The sequence below is a fragment of the Mustela nivalis genome (assembly GCF_964662115.1).
Source record: "Mustela nivalis genome assembly, chromosome: 6".
NCBI lineage: Eukaryota > Metazoa > Chordata > Mammalia > Carnivora > Mustelidae > Mustela > Mustela nivalis.
Window position 1 is genome coordinate 147,055,245 of NC_139025.1, and position 24,188 is coordinate 147,079,432.

At 43.3% G+C, this 24,188-nt stretch overlaps 1 protein-coding gene and 1 long non-coding RNA gene across 9 annotated transcripts in view; one reads left to right on the top strand and one right to left on the bottom strand.

Annotated features, from left to right (window-relative positions):
- The window catches only part of AKAP13 (A-kinase anchoring protein 13), a 119,969-nt gene that overhangs the window by 43,586 nt on the left and 52,195 nt on the right, over window positions 1-24,188 (top strand). For 7 of the 8 annotated variants that reach the window (XM_082736028.1, XM_082736033.1, XM_082736029.1 and 4 more), the window contains 4 exons: window positions 2,365-2,473; window positions 14,831-14,873; window positions 16,628-16,760; window positions 23,659-23,833. In XM_082736028.1, the coding sequence (XP_082592154.1) occupies window positions 2,365-2,473; window positions 14,831-14,873; window positions 16,628-16,760; window positions 23,659-23,833 (460 nt within the window). Of the gene's footprint in view, window positions 1-2,364; window positions 2,474-10,378; window positions 10,559-14,830; window positions 14,874-16,627; window positions 16,761-23,658; window positions 23,834-24,188 lie in introns of those variants that run through there. The other variant, XM_082736035.1, reaches the window with a different exon arrangement.
- On the bottom strand, window positions 3,178-11,094 carry LOC309867310. Its single transcript, XR_014313104.1, has 3 exons — window positions 10,032-11,094; window positions 7,585-9,978; window positions 3,178-7,362 (listed from the first exon to the last, which is right to left on the bottom strand). It is a non-coding gene; the product is annotated as an uncharacterized lncRNA (long non-coding RNA).

Below are 24,188 nucleotides of genomic sequence, written 5' to 3' on the forward strand. Positions count from 1 at the left end.
TACACTTTTTGTTTTGTTATACCCCACTACATAGCAGTGATATGACCAAAGAGAAATTGGGCACTGGAGGATTCCCTTAATAGTGAATGTGTTACTTATGTGAAGGTCCAAGAGAATTTCAGCCAGATGAAAGTTGAATTGAAGGCTCAAAGGAGTTTTGCCCCGTTATCTCCTTTCCCCACCACCCGTGTCTTCTGGGCCTGATACTTCAGAAAAAGTTAAGAAAAATAACAAGAATATGGTGAATAGGGACACCTAGCTGGCTCAGTCAGTGGAGCATATGACTCTTAATCTTGGGGTTGTGAGTTCGAGCCCTACATGGGGTGTAGAGATGATTAAAAAAATAAATGAACTCATTAAAAAATGAAATTTTTTAAAAGAGCATGGAGAATATATTTATTGAGGCAAATGATTTTAATTTATTCAACCTGATGGTAAGAGAAAGAGGGAGTGAAAAATGGAAACAGTTCTTTCATGACTTGCCAAGAGCATCTTTGGTAAGTGGAGACTCTGAAGAGTAAACCGCATTTCACGTGAATAGAATCCTTTGGAAGTCCATTGTAAGACCGGGCAAAATACCAAAGTTGGGGGTTTATGAACAGAACCCTAGAACCCTAGACTTAGGGCCAGGATGTCCCTTCAGATTCCGCATAAGTCCGTGTGTGAGAACTTCATGCCCATTTGAAGCGACTCGCCTGAGGCCTCATAACTGGCCACTAGCTGGGCAGTATTAATCTCGGAATTCTTAGCTGTTAGTCTCCCTGTTTTTTTCCCACATTTTTGAAGTAGGCAGGTTTTAATGAGGAAATGGGGACATTTTAATTTTCTTAATATTGTTTATGTCAAACCTTTTCTGCAACGCATATTGGTAGGAATTGGACAGAGATCCTCTGTCTTATCTGTTAGTAAGTGATATCAGCTACCACTGAAGTCTTTCTAAAATGGCTTTTCTGATTTAGTCTTTCTAGATGAAGTTGATGACATTTTCGTGTTTTCTGTGCTTAGTAGCCTTCCTGGAACTCTGCTCACCCACACTTCTTGTCTTGTGTGCAACCTCAGAGTGGGTATTTGAGCTCTGATATCTCTGATCTGGACAAGTCGCCTGCAGCCAGCTTCCTGCTGAAGGTCTGTCTGCCTTTCACTGATGTCATTTCGCAGACCTCACAGTTGTACTTGAAACATAGCAACTGTTTGCCTTAGACTCCATGGTTACCCATGGAACAAGTTTTTAAATAATCAGAAGTTTCTGGCGCACTTGAGTTGAATCATGGTAGTAACACATTTTCATTACTTCTCTTTGAGCATGTGCAGGTTTTAGCTTCCTGTGAAGGGAGGGGGTTCATGACAGAGTTAGATAACAATTTTAAATGGCTCTCTGAAAACAAAAGGAGAGGGAGCCCCTCAACCACGGGAAGAGTGCTGGCAAGTACTGGGGTGGACTGTCTTTGTAGGGTTCGAATTCCAGGGGCTTCTGGTGTCGGTTGCATTACATGGGCTTGAAGCTGCTGTGAATTTACTGAGGGAGATAAATTGCCAGGTTTCAGCCCCCGGCTTTTTCTTGTAGAAACGGTCTAATCTTAGAAGAGGAAATGAAAGAGATTTAGACTTCTTCCCAGATGCACAGCTGCCTTGCTCTTGATCTTAAAACACTTTTCACTTGCAGCTCTGTGTCCAACTTGTTAAAATCAGAAAATAATATTACTGATATCCCACTGTATCTCTAGAAAGGATATTTAGGCTTTTGAAGAAATAGAACTACTCTGTGTAGTTTAATATTTCCAGTGAAGTTATTTTTGTCTGATGATGCAGCGGATGTTTACAAACTAAGCATGTACTAAGTTTATTTTTTTTTTAAAGATTTTATTTAGTTATTTAACAGAGACCACAAGTAGGCAGAAAGGCAAGCAGAGAGAGAGAAGGGAAGCAGGCCCCTTGCTGAGCAGAGAGCCCGATGCGGGGCTCAATCCCAGGACACTGGGATCATGACCTGAGCCGAACGCAGAGGCTTAACCCATTGAGCCACCCAGGCGCCCCAGCACGTACTAAGTTTAAAACATCAGTGTTGTGAGGGATATGAAACCACTGTACAGGATGGCTGCTCCCGTGATTCCCATTTTACAAAGAAGAAAGGTAAGGTTCATGAAAGCTGAGTAAATCCTCTGAAGCTTAGCAGCTCCTAAGTAGCAGGGGCAGATTCGAGCCCTGTGAGTCTTGACTGCAGAGCCTGTGCTGTTACCCTCCTGTGTACTGCCTCCTGTTCCTGGGCTGGGCCGGAAGGTGCAGCTCTGTGCTTCTCCAGAAATAACGAGAGCCCGTATTGAGAACCTGTTCTTCAATTTTGTTTTGTTTCGTTTTACTTCACAGGCATGTCACAGAGCTAAACAACAGGGATTCAATTACTGTACATCAGCCATTTCCTCTCCACTAACAAAATCCATCTCGTTAATGACAATCAGCCATCCTGGGTTGGACCGTAAGTATATTACTTTTTTTTTTAATTAAGTATATTTTAAACACTTTCTCTACCATTTTTCTCACTTGAAGACCCTGGAACGTTACCTTTCAAAATTTGCCTGCCTCTTCTTCCAAATGGCTCATTTAAATAGAAAAGGTAACAGACAGTTCAGTTTTGGGGAATTTTCCCACCTAAAAATCTCTTTTATTAATTAAAGGCATTATAGTCTTGGGCCTAAACTTAACACAGATTTCTTTAAACTTTTTATTTTGAAGTTATTTCAGACTTTAAGAATAGTACAAGAGTGCAAATAATTACCACGTTTGGGGACTTAAAATGTTATCGTAATCATAACCTGGAGTCCCCCAAATGTTAATTTATGTATATATATGTGTATGTGTATACACATGCACACATACACGTATGTATTATATAAAAGTGTCATAACTTTTTATCAATCTCTCTTTCTCTATCCCTTCCTTTAAAGTGTTTTTCTCAAACACTGGAGAATAAGTTACAAACAATGCTGTTATGTCTGAAAGATACTCTGTTCTGTTACCGTAGTACAGTTATCCAATATTAATTTCCTGACCTCTTCAAAAATGTCAAGCTCGCTTATGAAGGACAAAGACAGACAGTGGTACATTTTCAGTTGATTAAGCATGTGCCAAAAGGATTACATCTGCAAATGATAAAGGGCGCCCTCTGCAGGTTTTGGACCCACTGGCTGGGGAAGTGAGATAGATGTTTGACATCCCTCAGCACGGGGCCTTTGCAAATAAAGATGCTCAGAAACACTCGAATTGCATCTAAATGTTTGCCATGGAAAGGCAGCTTGTTCTTTGAGAAACCCCACCTTTTTGTTTTATTTTTTAAATCTTGGTTTCTTTTTTCCCATGAGTAGTTACAGTTTGAGATCATGATTTAAGATTTAAATGCTCATTAAGGGGAGAGTGGTCCATTATTTGCTGAAAGACTGTGTGTTCAGGAGGCTGAGACAGAGGGAATAAATAAATTCTGTGGTGTTTCTGGGGCTTCTTCAGTGTCCTCAGATACAACTCATTTTAAAAGAGTTGGGGACGGAAGCAGCTGCCCTGCATTAGGGAGATGTTCGGTCTCAGTTCTTGACTTAATGCAGGCCTCATCTTTTTAATTTCCGCACTGGAATTAAGACATGATTGATGATTCTGTTAACCTTATCCTCATTTTCATGATCAGGACTTCTGGCCTGTTTGGTGTGCCTACTGATGACGTGTTCTCAAGGATGCAGGCGTGACCCCGCAGGACTGCAACTGGGATAGCTTTCCTCGTGTTTGTTTGGGTTTGGGTTTTGTTTTGATTTGGCTTTGGGTTAGAGGTTTAGCTGGTATAGAATGAAAATTATTATAACGAAGTCGTTAATACTGGATTTGGTGAGCCTGGAGTGCTGCTGGAGCTCAGTATCCAAACACAGACAGGGAGGCTGTCTTAAGGGAAACATTTCAGCTCCGTGTAGCCTCCCTCCATGACTAGCGAGTGCGGTGTCATGGCGGCGAGTCTACTCCCATAGCAACAGATACCCAACACCAACAGAATGGGTCCCACCGAGGGATCTTTTTCCTATATTTTGTGACACACTCTTTGCCTCGTGCATGAAACACTTCATTAATTTTTCCTCCAGAACGCAAGATGGTTTTTGACTGTGTTTTCAGTTGCTAGCCAAACCCTATAAATAATGCGGCTAACTCCCAGAAAACACTGTCCTGGAGCGCCAGGAGTTCTGGCACATGGAGCTTTTCCTCCTGTTGCTGGGAAATGTTCTGCTCTGCTCTCTGAGGGGACTGAAGTGAGTTAGCAGACTGTTGTCGAGAGTAGAGCTCTAAGCCAGTGTTTAACCCTTTGGTCAGAGTAGGGAGCCCTCATTCTAACTCAGGTGGTACATTTTCACGCAGGTTTGGATGATTAAGTCGTAGTTAGTTAGCTAGCCCCACAATTTCCCTGAGTTAGCATGTGCTATAATTGGAGGATTAATCAATTCTAATAGCACTGTTTCTCCTTAGTCCCTCCCCATATACATTAAATTAATTTTCCCAAGTGTAATTTTTTTTATTCTGCTCTAGAAACATGATAAATTTTTTCACAGATGTGAAACTTCCGGCCGTTGAGCAGAAGACTAAACCTTGTGTCCTGTGTGCTCTGCCTTTAAGCGTCACGGTTGCTGGACAGTTCTCCATTTGCCACAGACTCAGAATCGCTTAAAATCGCATCCCAAATCACTTAAATACTCTGCCTGGTTCATCTCTGGTCATGGTCTTCCTAGCTGAAAGGATCATAACTAACATCTACACTGTGATTTTAAAGCCTTAAAGCATTCGGGACGCCTAAAATGTTTTACCTAATGTTTTATTGTAAGCACACATTTGGTGGTTGGTGTGACCTTGGGTTTAAATGGTGAAATTCTTTGTGTCAGTTAACTTGATTAAACAGGGGTACTAATGTGATAAGGCTTAAATGTGCTTTTACACAAAGTCCTTGGCATACTTCCTGGCTTATAATATGCAGTTGGTACTGTTACAGAGTGAGGTCACAGTGCCTAGAGTAGTGCCAGAGTCTGTCTCTGACCAGCGTGTAAACAGAGAAACGAGAACGCCATCCCTCATTGTCTCTAAGTGGTTGTGTCTTGTGAATATGCTTGTCTAGGAACAAAATACTTTCTAAGATCAACCTTACTTCACTACTTCCAGCTTCTACCTGTGCTGTGTCTTCTTCCTTCAAAGAAATTAGCTGCTTCTACCACAGCCTTTCACAGCTGTTAACATTTGGGCGTTTCTGAAAATGTATGTCTCCTGAGCCTGTTGTCTGGAATGCCTGTTGGATCATTTTCTAGAAGAGAAAAATAGAAAAACTCATTATTTCCAAGTTGGGGTCATTTTCTGATATGTATTGATGTGGAGGAAAATCCCAAGTAAAGCTGGTGACTAATGGATTTTTGTGTCATTTTCTGAAGTGGAAAGTAGACAGGCGACAGCTTTCTTGGGAACCACAGTGGGTGGGGAAGCTGTCCTCACTCATGCCTTGGCTGTTTTGTCTTGGGGGGGACATGATGAATGCATCTTGCCAGAGGATATTTTTAGGGAGTGGGACTAGCCCTGAAGGTACCCGCATCGTGTGGAGAAATGCCTTCGGAGAAACTGCTCCTGGAGATGTGTTTGGCCCCATTTCTCCTTCTTGCATCAGAGAGCATGGACTGGGGACCCTCAGCTTGCCAGGAGACATAGATGCTTTCTTGGTAGAATTTAAGAATCAACTTCATTTTTCCATACACAGAATAATTTCATTATTCCAGATGATCCACTTCTAAGAGTGTATTTTATTTTATTTTTTTAAAGATTTTATTTATTTATTTGACAGAGAGCACAAGTAGGCAGAGAGGCGGTGGGGGGGCAGGCTCCCTGCTGAGCAGAGAGCCCGATTCTCGGGACTTGATCCCAGGACCCTGAGACCATGACCTGAGCTGAAAGCAGAGGTTTTAACCCACTGAGCCATCCAGGCGCCCCTCAAGAGTATATTTTATTTTATTTTTTTAAAGATTTTATTTATTTATTTGACAGAGAGAGATCACAAGTAGGCAGAGAGGCAGGCAGAGAGAGAGGAGGAAGCAGGCTTTCTGCTGAGCAGAGAGCCTGATGCGGGACTCAATCCCAGGACCCTGAGATCATGACCTGAGTTGAAGGCAGCGGCCCAACCCACTGAGCCACCCAGGCGCCCTCAAGAGTATATTTTAAAACATCTCATTGCTTATACTCAGAAGACACTCACAAACAGTAGAAAAAGTGCTTGGTTGATTGTATCCCCGGAAGGGTCCTAACAATGTTAGTAGTGGTGAGGTTAAAAGGAGAACTGTACCCATTAGATAGATATTTTTTAATTCAGAGGCTTTTTTTTTTAAGATTTTATTTATTAATTTGGCAGACAGAGATCACAAGTAAGCAGAGAGGCAGGCGGTGGGGCGGGGAAGCAGGCTTGCCACTGAGCAGGGAGCCCCATGTGGGGCTCGATCCCAAGATACTGGGATCATGACCCAAGCTAAAGGCAGTGGCTTTAACCCACTGAGCCACCCAGGCGCCCCAACTCAGGCTTTTAATGAGAAGTCATTTTCCCTTCGTTTTGCCCGGTGTGTTATCTCAAAGAATATACATGTTCCACTCATGTTGAGGATACGCCTTAGATAGTCATACAAATAGGTTTTTCCTTATGATCCATGAAATTGTGACAAAAGGGCATACTCTTAGATTTTGTGTAATAAGAGAGCTCATTTTCATTTCCTGAATTTGTTTCACATTTGGAAATAACTTTAGAAAGTACATGAAGAGGGTACCTTACTAGCTGTACTAGGTGGTCACTGCCCCAAAAAGCTAGTGTGCATGTATTCGTGCCAGCAGCCGTCTGATCGGTTATTGATGTCGCTGCAGACTGTAGTCTCACATCACTTAGTATTACGTTGGTTTAGGGCTTTTTTGTTTCATTTAGGACACCAAGCTTTCAGAAAGCCTGACAGAGGGAAATTCATTTATTACTTTATTTATTCAATAAGCATCTGCATTAGTCTTTGCCAGCTACCAGGCTAGACAGTGGTAGGAGAGAGATGAGCTTAGAGGTACGGTTTCTTTCCTCACTACATGCATGCAGAGAAGGGAACCAGATGCATGTAATAGGAAGTGATGAATGCAGCCAGTGGAAGAAACATGGGCTTTCTAGGAGCATCCGACTGGGATGGCTTACTGGGAAGAAGTAATCTCGAAGTTGAGACCAATAGGAGATGGGGAATTCAGTTGGTACATATAGAAGTTCTGTTTACACTGTGCTGTAGTCACGTGTGCAGTAACATGTCTAAAAAAATAGTGCACACGCCTAAATTTAAAAAATACCTTATTTCTAGGGGCGCCTGGGTGGCTCAGTGGGTTAAACCGCTGCCTTCGGCTCAGGTCATGATCGCAGGGTCCTGGGATCGAGTCCCGCATCGGGCTCTCTGCTCAGCGGGGAGCCTGCTTCCTCCTCTCTCTCTCTCTGCCTGCCTCTCTGCCTACTTGTGATCTATCTCTGTCGAATAAATAAAAAAAATAAAATCTTTAAAAAAAAAAAAAAAATACCTTATTTCTAAAAAAAATACTACCATCACCTGAGCTTTCGGTGCATTGTAGTCTTTTTTGCTGGTAGAGGGTCTTGCCTCCACGTTGGTAGCTGCTGAAGGTTGGGATGGCTGTGGCGATTTCTCAACAGGACAGCAGTTAAGTTTGCCACAGAGCTGGATTCTTCTTATCATGAACGATTTCTCTAGCATGCGATGCTGTCTGGTAGCATCTTACCCACAGTAGAACGTCTTTCAAAATTGAAGGCTGTCCTCCCAAAACCTCCTGCTGTTATATCAGTTAAGTTAGTGGGATATTCTAAATTCTTTGTTGTCGTTCCAGTAATCTTCACGGCATCTTCTCCAGGAGTAGATTCCATCTCAAAATCCACTTTTGTTGCTCATCCATAAGAAACAACTCCTCCTCTGCTGAAGTCTGATCTCGAGCTCACAACAGTGCAGTCCCACTGCAGGCTCCATTTCCAATGCTAGTTCTCTCACTGTTTCCACCACATCTGCAGGGACTTCATGAACCCCTCGAAGTCATCCATGAGGGCTGGAATCCGCTTCTTTCAAACTGCTGACCTCTTCCCATGAATCACGAATGTTCTTATGAACATCCAGAATGGTGAATCCTTTCTAGAAGGTTTTCAATTTACTTTGTCCAGATCCATGAGAGGAATCATTGTCTGTGGCAGCTGTAGTCTTATGAAATGTTTTTCTTAAAACAATAAGACTTAAAATGACTCCTGGATCCCTGGACTGCAGAAAGGATGTTGTGTCAGCAGGATATTACGAAAACAACACGAGTCTCCTTGTCGACCTCCGTCAGAGGTCTCGGGTGACCAGATGCATTGTCAGTGATCAGTACTGTTTTGAAAGTGTGTTTTTTATGGAGCAGTGGATCTCAAGAATGGGCTTACGATGCTTAGTAAAGCATGTTGTGAGTGGATGTGCTGTTGCGTAGGCTTTGTCGTTCCACTGACAGAACGCAGGCAGAGTAGATTTTGCATCATTCTTAAGGACCCCAGGGTTTTTGGAAGGGTCAGTGAGCACTGGCTTCAACTTAAAGTCAGCCTGTCCTTTGAAGCTTTGAAGCCAGGCACTGACTTCTCTCCAGCTATGAAAGTCCTCGATGGCATCTTCTTCCACGATAAGGCTGCTTTGTCCACACTGCAAATCCGTGTGTAGTGGAGCCCCCTTCCCAAATGAGCTCGCTGCAGCTTCTCCCTCAGCCCTTGCCACTTCACCATGGAGTCTGGTGCTGTGGGGCTGGCTGCCTCCCTTAAGCCTCCTGAACCAAGCTCTGCTAGCTTCAGAATTTTCTTCTGCAGTTTCATCCCCTCCCTGAGCCTTCACAGAATTAGAGAGGGGGAGGGCCTTGCTCTGGATTAGGCTTTGGCCTAAGGGAATGTTGTGACTGGTTTGATCTATGATCCAAACCACTAGAACTTTCTCCATATCAGCAATAAATCTGTTTCCCTTTCTCTATCATTCATGTGTTCAGCAGAGTAGCTCTTTGAATTTCCTTCAAGAACTTTTCCTTTGCCTTTACAACTTGGCTGTTTGACACAAGAGGCCTAGCTTCCATATGCCTTAGCTCAGCCTGCCTCCGCTTCTACTGGCCTTAGTCGCTGCACTTAGTTATATCTAGCTTTTGATTTAAAGTGAGAGACATGTGATTCTTCCTTTCACTTGAATACCCAGAGGCCTTTGTAGAGTTATTAATTGGCCTACTTCCAGTATTGTGTCTAGGAATTGGGGAGGCCTGGGGTGGGGGGCAGTGGGTAATGGCTGGTCATTCTCGCTGAAGTTCACGGTCTTATATGGGCATGGTATGTAGCGCCCCAAAACAATCACACTAGATCCCTGATCACAGATCACCATAACAAGTACAGTAATAATGAAAAGTTTGAAATAGTGCAAGAATTATCAAGACAGCTTGTGGACACGGAGTGAGCAAGTGCTGTTAGCAGAATGGCTTGTTCAACACTGGGTCGCCGCAAACCTTCAGTTTGTAAAAAGAGCGACATCTGCGAGGGAAGTGCTGTAAAGTGAGGCACGCCTGCATGTGGAGAGCAGGACAGGGGGACTTGGGGTTCTTGTCGGAGGGCAGTGGGGGGATTTAAGGTGACGGAGTGGATTGACTCAGACCCTTCAGAGAGACCGCACTGACACCAGCGCTGGGGAGCGGAGGGGCCGGAACACAGGATCAAAAGGACTGAGCGAGGTGGGACAGAAGCCGTCAAGGGCGGTGCCGGGTTTCTGTTCTGAGTAGTTCTTTAGGTGTGAGGTACCACTTTGCAAACGAAAGTGGCCAGAGGAGGAGTGGATGTGGAGGAAAAGAGGACCCCACTTCCACGCTGGCTCAGGTTGTGCGGCCTGCGGGCGTCCCCACAGGGGAGCAGGGAGGTGACTGTGGCTTGAGCCCAGAGGAGAGCCCTGGGAGAAGGGTGGACAGGTGTGTGCTGCCAGTCCGCGGAATGCACCTTGCACTTTGGGAGGACATTGAGTGAGGAGGTTTGGGGTGAGGGAGACTAGCACCGAACGTGAGAAACACCACCGCTCCAGATGTTTTCGCGCTGAAGGAGAAAACTCCAGCTATAAATCATGACCATTAAAAGTAATGGACTTTGGTTTCCTTATTCTAGCAAGTAGGTGTCTGTTGGGTGAAGTTTTTAGGCTGTATTGGAATTCTCCATATTTGGAAATTAAGATGAAAATTAGATACGTTGTTGGCCTAGACAGCCTTTCCTGGAACCAGACGGGCTCATGACATGATTCTGTTCAGCCTGGTGTGAGGTACCTTTGACGTTTTTCTGGAACAGTCTGCACACACTAATGTCTTCTGTGAACCCACTTCCCAGCCCAGCCACGGATGCAGCCAGCAAGGCGGGTGTCCTTCTCCGTCCGTATCTCTCCACACCTTCTTAAGTCTAAAACCCTTTTCTTTCCTGGCTCTTCTTACTCGAGTGACGAGGAGGAGGAGTTGCCTAGTAAGTAAGCGGCTTCAATGTTGGTGGCTGTTCTCAGGCTCTGGCCCGTGCTGAGAATGCTGCCAGCTTAGCTGAGAAATCGTCTGGAGACTCTAACCCTTGCACGCCGCCGTTTCTAAATCACTTGTCTTCATGCTTCGCTGTGAAAGTTAACCCGGCTGAAACAGTTTGGTCTTCTGTAACCACCTGCGCTGGTTGGCCCGGAGGCCTGACGGCAGGGCACGAGGATGCGTTCCTGTCCTACCTCGGACCCGTGGGTATGAGCACTAACTTCACAGAGATCTCTGTTGGATAACATAAATATTTATTTTCCCTTGTTTTGCTTTTTTGGGGACATCTGATAGCCACCTCTGGTGTTTAAAACTAATGTTAAACTTTTTCCTTCTCAGCTTTCAGACATGTCTTTAAAAATACCTTTCCCTTGGGACACCTCACTGGCTAGAGCATGTGAGTCTTGATCTCAGGGTTGTGAGTTCGAGCCCCACGGTGGGCATAGAGATTACTAAAAAAAAAAAGAAAGAAAGAAAGAAAGAAAGACCTTTCCTTTGAGGCCACACCCCATGAATTAGGAGGTGGGAATTATAGATGATTTCCTTCCTTCCTTTTTCGGAACTTTTATTTTTCAATTCTTTTACTACAGTGTGGATTTCAGATTAATATATTCTTCACTGATAATGCCTAGTTTAAAACCTTTATAAGGTATCAGTTTTAGTAAGTTTGGAAAGGAAATGAACTCTCTCCCTTTTCCATGAAAATCGCTGTTTCCGATTATGCAAGATTTCTTGAATTTTTCAGGATTGCTATTTTTAATGGAAAAAATATTTCTATAGTAAAGGTAAATAATGAATTGTTTTTTTTTTTTAAGATTTTATTTATTTATTTGACAGAGATCACAAGTAGGCAGAGAGGCAGGCAGAGAGAGAGAGAAGAGGAAGCAGGCTCCCTGCTGAGCAGAGAGCCTGATGCGGGGCTCGATCCCAGGACCCTGAGATCATGACCTGAGCCGAAGGCAGAGGCTTTAACCCACTGAGCCACCCAGGCACCCCTGAATTGTTTTCATTTTATATAACTAATAAAGAGTCTCAGGGAATTACAATATTCATATAATTGGACACCCTAATTCCTACCATTGCTGACCCTACATTTCAGCAGTAAATACAGAAGGTGTCTGTTTATTTAAATATTAAAGTTTTATAATTAAGCAATATTAAGCTCAATATTAAGCTCTGCATTGTTCTTACAGAAAAGCACCTTATGTATAGTAAGAAAGTTTAATTTCTCTTAATTGGAGGTCTTATTATATTCAGTCCTTTCTTCACAATTGAAAGATGTTTGGTAAAATAGGCACACCATGAGATATTTACTTTATACCGATTGTAATAGGAGGGAAGTCATGAGAACCCACTTACAACTTTGAGTGTTCAGAAATTCTCAAGCCTGTTTCAGCTCAAAGTATTTGTGATAGCCCAGGAAATAGGTCCGCATATGGCCACTAAAACAAAGGTCCCAGTGGCATTTCTTCTACCACTAGTACAAAAAATTTTTTTTAAAGATTTTATTTATTTATTTGACAGAGACACAGAGAGGGAACGCAAGCAGGGGGAGTAGGAGAGGGAGAAGCAGATCTCCCGCCGAGCAAGGAATCCAATGCGGCCCTCGATCCCAGGACCCTGAGATCATGACCCAAGCCTAAGGCAGACGCTTAGCGACTGAGCCACCCAGGCGCCCAGTACACCGTTGTTAATATAAAACGGCACTGGGTATACAGTTAGCCCAGCGTGATGGAATCAAAAGTATGGAAGCCTGCAGAGCCCTTTGAATCAATCAAGCATCTAGCATTCCTCAAAACGTGTTCCTTAAACTCAAAAATACCAGTGGGCGTTAGGGAGGTGGAGGGGAGAGGAAGAAAAAGAAAGGGTTGGTTCATGGCCACATAAATTTAGGAAACCAGGTAAGCTGGTTTCAGATGTTAATGTGCACCTTGTGAATTTCCAAGGCAGTGTTCAACGAGCTGTGTTTTCCAAAGTTCCTAGCTTTGTAACCCCAAGGGGTGCCTGACTGTGCACAACACCTCATAAGACTAGTGTTCTATGGGGCACACTTTGAAAATATTGACTGTGTCCATCCAGTAGTTCTCACCCTGGAATGTTACCATGTATTAGGTTCGCAGGTCACTTCGGGACTTTAAGAAAAAGCTGGTTGAAATACACTGTTGACCTGCCATGATGCTTCACACGCCAACATCAGTGACAGACCCCCTGCTCCTGTCTGTAGTTCTACCGTAGAAGTAGTGTTGGTTATGTCATCCGCTTAGGTGCACTGAAAACTTGATGACACTTTAGGGATCTCAGAGGTATTGGTAGATTAATCACTGTTTTCAGAACCACATCTAAGAGGTCACAGCAAATGAATTAAAATTTTTTCAGCTGTGAAAGGTTGGAAATCCTTGTAAGCGTCAAAGATTGTTCTAGGACTTAGTCACATATTGTTCAGTTTTTAATTTATTCGACAGAAATCTGCTGGGATCTTACTCTTGGCCAGGCTCTTTGCTGGTTGGTATTTTTCCTCATTGTGGATTTTACTTTTACTTGTTCCTATTACTAGGGTGGTGACTTTCCAGGTGATCGCTTTAGTGTACAGCAGAGTCCTGGCCGTGTGAGAGAATTTAATGGTGCTTCTACCATACAAGGTTCCTTGGGGTGGAAAAGGTTTTAAAGTCCCTGATCTAAACTATACTCTTGGGTGTTTGTTTTCTTAACATTTTATTTATTTATTTGAGAGAGCACAAGCAGGGGGAGCAGCAGGCAGAGGGAGAGGGAGAAGCGGGCTCCCCACTGAGTAAGGAGCCCAACATGGGGCTCGATCCCAGGACCCTGGGGTCATGACCTGAGTCAAAGGCAGATGCTTAACTGCCTGAGCCACTCAGGCACCCTGCACACTCTTGGTTTTTAAGTAAACTAAGGCATCTGAGGGTAAACACCTGACAGTTTCACACTTAGATCATACAGAAACTCGGGGACAGATCCCATATCTTACTCTGTTCACCTTTCGCAGCTGGCTGTTACTGCCACGCATTGTAAGTGAAGTAGAAAAAGAATCCAAATAGGCACAAGGAAAGACTGACCCTAGAGAGCAGTCTTTTGAAAACTTAGAGTTGATTTTTAACTTTCTTAGGCATTACTCCCACTTGTTGCCGTTTACTGCCATTTTGCGTTTCTACTCAGAATCTAGAGTAGGCTGGACACTTAGGAGTTATAAATGGTGGTCATGGAACATCTTCAAATCTCTATCAGATTAAAATTTTACTCACAGTAATCTCAGGTGCTTGAAACCCCCCGAAGGAAGAAGTGTGTGTTCTGTTCACGTTCTAACAGCTGTGCTACTTGTGAACAGACTTGGCCTACGGGGAATTACACACAGAAATTATTTCTAACCTGATCTCCTAAAAATGGGAAACCAGTTGTCAGTGTGTGATTGAGACCTCCTCATCTAGTTCCAAAGTAGCTCAAGCTTGATGCTCGTGTCATGGATAAAAGAATGTAGTGTTCTTTCTGTTTGCGCCACTACTGCCCCACTGTCTGACTAGCCTGACTAGCCTCAGCTGTGATGACCTGCTTCACTTTATGGTCCGGTCGTTGTGGAAGGAGGAAGGATGCGTCTGCCCTATAAATTGTCAGTGTCGGCCTGGCAAGGACCTTACCATGCGTTGTGTGTCCCTCGTCTCACAGATGAGGAAATGAAATCCAGAGATCTCACCCCAAATTAGTGACAAGACCAAGACCTTTTAAGCTAGCTCTTCTGCTCTTTTCCTGTCCACTACTCCATTTCCTTCCAGGAATGCTTACCAAAACATCAGATACACATTAGCTAGATTTTTTGGTTTGGAAACATATGAAAGCAAAATGAACAGAATACGATGTATCATTTTCGATTTTATGTTCTTCCTGCGATGTCATCTCAGAAAAAGGGCAAAAGCGGGAATTCAACCTGTTTCTTGTGTTTGAACATGAGGAAAAAAAATGTTTGGGGGTTTGTTCACTACTAGCTTGAATCCTGGATTAAATTTTTTGTTGTGGAGAGTTTGCTCCTGTTGCCTCCTGCTTGAGTTGAATTTTTCCTTCTTCCAAACCCTCGCTTAGAGAAGGCCCCATGCACCAGCTCTCAGATGCTGTGTCTGCTCTGCGTGTCCTCGTGAACGTTCTAAACATGTGCTCTGTCACCCAGGCACAATCCTTTGGTTCCAATGTTTTCTCTCCTATTTCTATTTTCCAGATTCACGGCCTTTCCACGGTACCAGCGCCAACCTGACTGAGAGGTAACGCACGTTTATTTTGATACTCCTTTCCCCGTGACAAAGTGAAGGAAACCGAAAGTGTCTTAGGACATTTAACTAAGCCGACCAAGAAGTGAATCCAACTCTTGAGATTCTTACTTCCTTGAGTGATCAGTTTGGAATAATGGCTACAAGTTGCTTGTAAAGAAGGCTCTGTCCTTTTCAAATAATGTCCTCAAGACTCTTTTACTTTTATTCTCTACACTGTCGTAGCAGTCCATGTTTGCATTTATTCAGGAGAGGACACACTTGTATTTGACTCTGTGAACTTTTGTACTCTGCTTATAGGAATTACTCCTCCCTAAGCCTGACGACATTTTCTTTCTGTGTGTGTGTGTATGTGTGTGTGTGCACGCGCGCGCACTCTCGCCTGTTCAGTATTGCTGCCTTACCCATTTTAAGCTTTTTATTTTTTCCCAAAAAGTCATTTTCTTCTGCCTTCACGGATATGATGCATACTTCTGTCCAAGCGAATTGGTTCTTTGCTTGACGGCAGGCAGACGATTAGTATTTTGGCTCACTGATTACTTTTATATTTCTCTTGTCATGCTTAGGGGGTTCTGAAGGATTCTGATGTGTGCATAAGTGGGGCTTCTGGTTATTGCCCTGCACTTGAAGCTGCTCTCCTTTGCACAGAGGCATAAGCTGTGGCTCTCGGGATGAATGCTTCTCTTGCATTTCTGTCATAGTTTATTCATCCTTTTGTCCTCCGGAGCAGGTTCTCACACTGTGTCCCCCCCACACACACCGTAATTTAAGAGGCTGCTTTGTTCTGTAAACAGCCCTTTACACATAAACAGATGTTGGCGGTTGAAGAGGATTGTTCCCCCTCTTGAAGTGTGCCTCTGTCCTCTCTCAGAGGCCTTTGAGGTAAACCCAGCTTTTCTGCAGAAAAGTTCTTAAAATAATGCTTGTGGAACACCTAAGAAACGTCATATAAATAGATTCCTTTCCCATGTAATGGATTGTGTATACATGTGCCCAGCATTCTTGGAGGAGATCACCCGCCGTGGAGTTCCTAAGGTCCAAACGTGTCCATCACAGATAGATTCTTTGCAGCCTTCCAGAGCGCCGGGAGATCAGCACATCTGCATCGGTGTGAAACTCCTCAAATCGGTCTTTCTACACACTCTCCTCCCTCCAAAAATTGTGCAAACCCCATACTGGTAGGCACCAGTATTAATTGCCCCATGGGCCATAAGACGAAAAAAGTACATGATTTTTGCTTTTAGGGAACCTGAGTATGCATTCAGTCCTAAAACTTCCTTTGTCTGCAGCCTTTATTAATGTATCCATCATTCCATTATTGTACTTACGAGTTTCTTCGCAAGCACTGTTTGCTGCAAAGGTGTTTGTAAATGGAGTGCTATTTTAGACGAAGAAGTTTCAGATAAAATAATAAATGAGTAATTGACAGGTAGGTTCTGCTTCATACCAGGTCACTGAAAATCTATTACTAAAACCTTAGTGGCTGATACAAGAAAACGGAGCCAGGTTTTAGCACCAGAATGTGGGCATTATGGTGTGCTCTGTCCTCGGCTCCGATGGCGTGGAACCACTCGGCAGCCTCTGTCCCTCTCGCTCTGCTTCCCATTCTCATGTGTGTATATATAAGTTGACTCTGACTTGAAGCTAAAATGATACATGGTTACAGAGAAATGTATTTTTTAATCTGTGTTCAATTTTTTAAAATTCTGTAGTCTTTTTTTTTAATCAATTTCCTTGTTTTTATTTAGCATAACAGAAGAGACCTATAGTTTCCTGCCACAAAGCCCCTCCAAGAAAGATTTTGAAGGGAAGAGTGGAACAAAAGTCAGTCGTACATTCAGCTACATCAAGAATAAAATGTCCAGCAGTAAGAAGAGCAGAGTAAGTACCGTTGGGGGGGCTTCCCTGTGTGGCCGCCGTAGTCGCTCACCTGTGGGCTCCTGTCACAGCCTACATACACCCAGAAAGCAATTAAATTATGGGGATGTAAGGAAATAAACCCAGAGAGTATCTTTGAAATAGCCTAATATTTGAAGAAATAAAACAGCAAGAAAAATAGTAACAAAAGGTGATATCACTAATTGGGTTTTTACTGTATGCTAAGAGTCTTCCATATGTTATTTGATATCATAAGGCAGAGATTATCTCCTTTTCTGAGAGTGAGCTGCTGTATCTGGGTTTGTGCCCCCAGCGGTGGCTTCAGATCTCAAGCACATGCTCTAATCGGTAAACCAGGTTTAAAATGTACCCAAAAGCAGGGTGGGGGGAAGCGCCTGGGTGGCTCAGTTAGTTAAGCCTCTGACTCTTGATTTCACCTCAGGTCATGATCTTGAGGTTGCGAGATTGGGCTCCGCACAGCATGGAGTCTGTTGGCCCCTCTCCCTCTCCTCTCCCTCGCCTCGTGTGTGCTCACTTGCTCGCTCTCAAATAAATAAATGAATAAATAAAATCTTTAAAAAAATAAATAAATAAAATAAAATTTACCTGGAGGATTTGATGCCAAGATCAGGGGATTTTTAAAATATATTTAAATATTTATAAGATATAAATATTTATATAATACATATTTTACATATTTATATAATACATAATTTACATATTATAATACATATAATATAAATATAGTATAAAAATAGATCTATAAGTAGTATTTATCAATATAAATATTATGTTTGTCTTAGAGGTTAGAGTGTCCCACAGAGAATTACAAGAACTTTAAAGACTAAAGGGGGTTCCTAGGTCTAGTCCCAACTGGATCTGCACGTGGCAGTGAATGCTCCTTAGTGAGCGAGGTTATGTTAAAGTACCTCAACATTTTTTGTCTATTTTTTTCATACTTATAGGAATATTTAAAATATAAAAATAAGATAAAAACCACCTGTAATAATCCCACATAGAGATCGCTACTCTTCTAATTTTTTTCAATGTATTTTTTTTAAAAAAAGAAGACAAGAAGTTACTTTTCGTACACTGATGCCCAGTGCAAAACCAAAACCAATTTAGTTTAGATCAGTGGGAAAAAACGTTCTGTCTCCCAGTTCCCCTGCCACCCATCCAGACTCCAGCAAAATAAATTAAAAAAAAAAAAAAAGCTTTTACATGGAAATCAGCAAAAGAGCTCTTGCCAGGGAATCACTATATATATGCGTGTGTATACATGTGCGTGGTATGTACATACATAGAAGTAAGAGAATGAACAAACACTGAACTCAAGTGTATTATGGTAAAAGTTCACCCCCCCCAACAAAATACAACAAGCTTTCTAAGCCCTTCATTAAGCGGGTTGGTAGAAGTAGAGCCAATGCATTTTACAAGATTTTGTAAAATAAGATCTCTTTCTTTTAGTAAATGCTAGGTTCAGTCCTCACAGGAATTTTTCCACAAAACCTGCCACCAGAATTGTGCTTTCATTCCTGCCCAGGTACAGAAGGAGAAGAAGGTGAGCCAATCAGGAGGAAAACAGGAAAAAATGCAAGGAGTCTAGCAAATTGTTTCTAGAAGAATCATATATACAAGTATTAACTTCAGACATATCCTTGTTTTATCATTTAAAAAATCCAGGTTAAAGAGGGCAGAATGTTCATCAGTGTTCCACAGACTGGCAGCAAGGCTTAAAATAAGAGCCATATGTGTTTGACTTACCACTGCTGGCTTGGACACTGGTTGGCGTCCACAAAAGAAAACCTCCTTGTGAAGACCAGTATAAATTAGCCAGCTGTTATCACAGGACTTCTGTAGATGGTCTTAGCATTCTGCCAGGTGCTCCTAAAGAACTAAAGATCTTCATCTTTACTTTTTTTTTTTTTTTTTTTTTTTTAAGATTTTTATTTATTTGACAGACAGAGATCACAAGCAAGCAGGAAAGCAGGCAGAGAAAGAGGAAGGGAAGCAGGCTCCCCCCTGAGCGGAGAGCCCAATGCGGGGCCCGATCCCAGGACCCTGAGACCATGACCCGAGCCGAAGGCAGAGGCCTCAGCCCACTGAGCCACCCAGGCGCCCCTTCATCTTTACTATTAAGAAGTCTTATGATCTATTTGGACATTTTCACATATGTCTGGTGTTTTTGTTGTTCTGTTTTTAAAATGTGGGATCTTCAGTTGGAAGACCAGTAAATAAATAAGTGGAGAGTTCCCTTTCTGTGCATCTCCCCAGTGATGTTAATTTCCAGGGCAGGGCAATGACTCCACCACAGGTCACGTTAATAAGGGAATACAAACAGGCATAAACAAAACCATGTAAGATCAAATTTAGAAACTGGAACCTGACCTTTAAAAAAGTTTCATCCTCCTTATTTACAAACTAAAGCCCAGAGAACTAGTGTTAAGCCACAGAACTAGGTAATATTAACTAAATAACCTCTTTATGGGCTGACTTCTAGCAGTTAGCACACTTCATTTCATGTTCACTCAAACAAAATCTAACCGTTACTGAACAGTGTCTTTATAACTTTTTCAATAACTCAAAGGACTGGAGCTTGCTAGTAGGGAGTGAGAAAAAGGCAGGAGGAAAGAAGGAAATTGTTACAGCAGAGTCCGTCAGCCCCGACCGTCTATATCAGTTGACCTTTGTGTTCGAGCATCTCCTTTGTCAAAATGACAGCACTGTTTTGCAATGAAACTGGTTCCTCTTTCACATGTGGCTTCAACATTTGGTCTTTGGGGGCTCGTGCTATCTCTGGCAGTGGAAACTCTCAAAAAATTACAAATCTGGGGGCGCCTGGGTGGCTCAGTGGGTTAAGCCTCTATCTTTGGCTCAGGTCATGATCTCAGGGTCCTAGGATCGAGCCCTGCATCGGGCTCACCTGCTTCCTCCTCTCTCTCTGCCTGCCTCTCTGCCTGCTTGTGATCTCTGTCTGTCAAATAAATAAATAAAATCTTGAAAAAAATATATATATTTATTTAAAAAAATTACAAACCTGGTTGGCTCGGTGTTAAACAGCTGCCTTCGGCTCAAGTCATGACCTCAGGGTCCTGGGATGGAGCCCTGTCTTGGGCTCCTGGCTCAGGGGGGTCTGCTTCTCCCTCTCCTCTGTCCCCCAATACTCCCTGCTTGTGCGCTCTCTCTCTCTCTCTTTCAAATAAATAAACTTTAAAAAAAAATTAGAAATCTGTAACCTGGATAGCAATCCTTACTTCACATTATCAGGTGTTTAGGAAAATGCCCCACTGGCCAAACACATCAAGAAGGTTGAGACTTGCCTTTCATGTAGAAGAGCTTGCTTTTGTGAATGTACCAAAAGATAGTAAGAAATAGGGGAAATAGTGTCAAGTTACATTAAATACTCCGACTTAATATGCCATAGTGCCTGTGGTAGAGCTTTACCGCACAGAACTGTTTTATTCTCTAAATGATGACAAAAACAAATGAGTTTCTTAGTGTGAGGATGCTGACTCAGTTTTTCCTCTAGACTGTTCTTTCTCCATATGTTAACTGAAAGTGCTACTGTAGACATTAACACTAGTTTTTTTAATAAAAATGGTAGGATTCTACTTCTTTTAAATTATTTTTAAAAGACCTGCTATTAGAGATCATCTTATCTACTTTTATTAACCTATTTGTATAATATAATCATTCCTACTTCTTTTAAAGGAAAAATATAAGCATTTACTGAAGATATAATAAATTGCCACCTATAAATTCTTAGTAAAGTTTCTACGAACGGTTTGGAAAATTTTGCTTTCCTTATAATTAAGCATGATGTATGCATTCATGTAAAAATAGTCTATACTTGTTGCCTTTAGAGTCTCTTAATTATTATGTTAATCTATTATATATGCTTAAAATTAAAAGTCTGTGTGTCACAATTCTTAAGTAAGATGGTAAGGAGCCAAAAGGAGCCAAAAAAATTATTCATATTTTGCCTTCAGTACTGAGAAGACACGTATGTCTATGTAGATAAGTAGATAGATAGAGGGATGTAGGATTGGAGAAACTGAGTACTGATCCTTCCTATGTGCTTTTAAAAATTAGCAGTATCTGGCATGAGTAATTAAATGCATTCGGTGTTTTTTTCCAAAGGGGTAAAGCCCGAACAGGAAGTCTAACAGGAAGACTGGCAGGTTCTGCTTTTGTCTTTTAGTTAGTGTCTTCTGATAGTACCGTTTCCTGTTCAGTACGTTTGCTTGCTACAGAGTACTGAAACGCTGATGTGCACGGTGATCCTGTTCACAAAGGGAATGGAGTGAGCCCCTTCAGACCACCGTGTTACACCGATTTTCTTCGAGCTTTCCTCCTCACAGACAACTAGGACATGGGCAGAGAAGTTCTGTGGAAATTCTTACTCTAACTTGAAGTGGGCGTTTTGGGGGCACGGGCTGCATTCCTGCAGAGCTGCTGCAGTCCGGCTCTGCTTTCTTGGGCCTCTGCTCCCTAGGGGAGAAGTAAACCCATGAGCCTTACAGAGGTGCCCGCTAGAGAGTGTTTGCAAAGGCTGAAGTCTGTGTGAAATCCGGTTCTCTGGTTCCTTCTCCGATCAGAGATCTGCAGCATGAGGGTGACTTCACGACAGCTTGTTTTTCGGTTGTCAGGAGCGCTCTCCGTGCTTCTCATTGTAACCATTTGTCAAAAATGGTAGGTGGGGGAAAGCGAGAACTCATTTTCCGTCTTAGTACCCGGTATAGTTATTTCCTGCAGCCGTCCCTGAGATACCAGCAGCCCTTACTTCCCCATGTTGTTCAACATGGAAACGTCACACTTGAGAAAACAAGCTGGTCATCACTTGACCACAGGCGAAGTCTACCACCAGCTTCACCACACACTGTTCTTGGGAAGCACACATTAGGATTCGACGTAATGAGAAGCCTTCCGAAGTAGATGTGTTCCTTAACTTCCAAGTGTCAAAAATTGGCCTCGGTCCTCCCAGAGTGTCCCGTCTTGCAGCGGAGCCCCGTCCGGACACACACTGTGTTTTGGGAATTCGCTTTGTTTCATTTCCATTTCCCGTGTCCTGGGTAACTAGGGTAGTTGGCTTTGCTGGCAGCATGCAAATAGTTAAGCCTGTCTTAAGGAAACCAGCAGCCTCAGCCCTCCCTCCTTCCCTTTCTCAACCAGTCCCTGGCTTCCTCTTACGGTTTCTCTGATGGCAGCTCAAAGCTGCTGAGCTCTGCCCTGCCGGCATGAGCCGCTCCTTCTGTGAGAGCACATTTCCTGGCATGGGGGTCGAGTCATGTCGATAAAATGGGGTCGGGTTCCCGAAGTACCCCTCATAACCGTGAAATTCATAGGACATGGAGAGGTAAGAGCCTGCCTTCTTTACAGCACTAAATTCTCATAAGCAGAGAAAGAGACCATGGGAGTTTATTGTTTTGTTTTTATTCTTGGAAGAACTAGTTGGGCTAGTTGCAAAGGACAAGGGTATTATTTGTTATTTATTTGGATTTGATGAGTATTGGAAGGCTTGAGAGAATGTCAGTTGCCATAGAAGGTTTTCTTGGAACACGCTTCATAGCTTTCTGAAGCAAAAGAGGCAGATGCTTTTCGGTTTAATGTTTATGCGGCAAAATTTAGTTAGGGGAGAGAAATTACTTGGAAAAAAGTCCACTCGTAATTGATTGTTATTAGACTATTACATACTTTAGTGGTTACTGATTGTCACTTAGAACAGTTTCCTGTTATGTAAAGTGAAATACTTTTTCTCCCTCTCTCCTTAATTTTTACAGTTCTAAAGTGTAGCAGTTTGGTTCTTAAATTTTTATTATACGTGTTCTGTTAACCAAGGACCATGCATGAATCAGACTTCACCAGCACTTGCCAGTTCAGTACAGTGGATGGGCTCTGAATTGGGATGTCGGGAGGCCTGGGTCCTGATGTTGACTACCAATCACTTGCCGTGTGACCCATTGTGAGTCAACACACCTCGCCAGCCCCTGGCAGTAGAGTGTCGTGAATAAGAGAGCTGTGGAGTCAGCCAGATCTGGATCTTCTTTCCAGCACGGGCCGTTACTGACATGTCGCCTCAGAGACAGTATTAAACATCTCAGAGCCTCGGTCTCCTCAGATGTGCCATGGAGATAATAACCAGTAGTTCACTGGGTGGTTAGGAGAAAATATGTGTAAGCCGCCTGCTGTCGTTCTTGGCACATAGCAGCTGTTCAGAATTGTAGTTGATATTTATCATCTTTATCTTCTCAATTGCACAAGCGTGATGCCCTCCCTGCGCACTTCAGAGTTACGGAGACTGAGGCTAGTCTTGTACTTAGAAGGCATTGATTCAAAGTGTAAGGTGTTGAGTTAGTTGTCATGATCATGAACTTCGTGGCGCCCGTGTTGCAGGAATTGTTTTAGGTGACAACAGCGGTATGTGTGTATGTCGGGGACAGTTCATGCTTCCGGCTAGAGGAAGTCCGAGAGGAATCCCCGAGGAGGGCTTCCTGCCATCCCATCGTCTTCCTTCCCCGAGGCTGCTCCGAGAATGGCTGCAGTCCCTTCGGCCCCCTTCCTGCAGCTGGCCCTCTGCTCGTTGCTGGCTTCCTCCTTGGGCTGTGCTTGGACTTGCTGAGGAGGGCTCATAGGCCACCGCGGAGTCCCCTCCTCCTGATCCAGAAGCCTCTTCCCAGAGCTGGTCCTGGGACGTTGTGTCCATCGTGTGAACATGTCTTCCCATAGCGTTTCCAGTGTAGCCAGAACGCTCGCGACCTAGAAAAACCATTGTCCGGGACAGTGCTCTTAACTTCGTGCAAAGCATTCTCCATCACACACCTGTGACCCCATGCCACCTGGATGCCCAGGTGAGAGGAGGGCCTCTGGGGTTCCGTTAACTGTTGGTTCTTTTCTTTGGCAGGAAAAGGAGAAAGACAAAGAGAAGATCAAGGAGAAGGAGAAAGATTTGAAGGAGAAAGAGAAGGATAAGAAGACGGTCAACGGGCACACCTTCAGTTCCATCCCTGTCGTGGGTCCCATCAGCTGTAGCCAGTGCGTGAAGCCGTTCACCAGCAAGGATGCCTACACGTGTGCAGGTGAGCAGCACCCGTCTTCCTGCAAGGTGCGGCGCTCCGGGCTCGGGAAAGCTCATTCCGGGTTTCCCGTCCATCTAGTTGTGTCCCTTCCTGGTGTGTGTGGGGAAGTCGGCCTGTTAGGTCTGTCTAAAACATCCCATGTGTCATCAGTTCCAAATGTAGAATATGCAGCCGGTGCATATTTACAGAGAGCCCCAGTTTCTTACATTGTGTTCTGTTGCCCCCAAGCCACTGCCTGTCCCAGAAGTCTGTGTCTTGTGTTGAAATAGCCCCCAGCCTCAAACTCTAAAGTGACACAGCAGTCCCCTGTCAGGTTCTACGCGCTCAGTTCTTATTCTGGTACTTTGGCGGATGC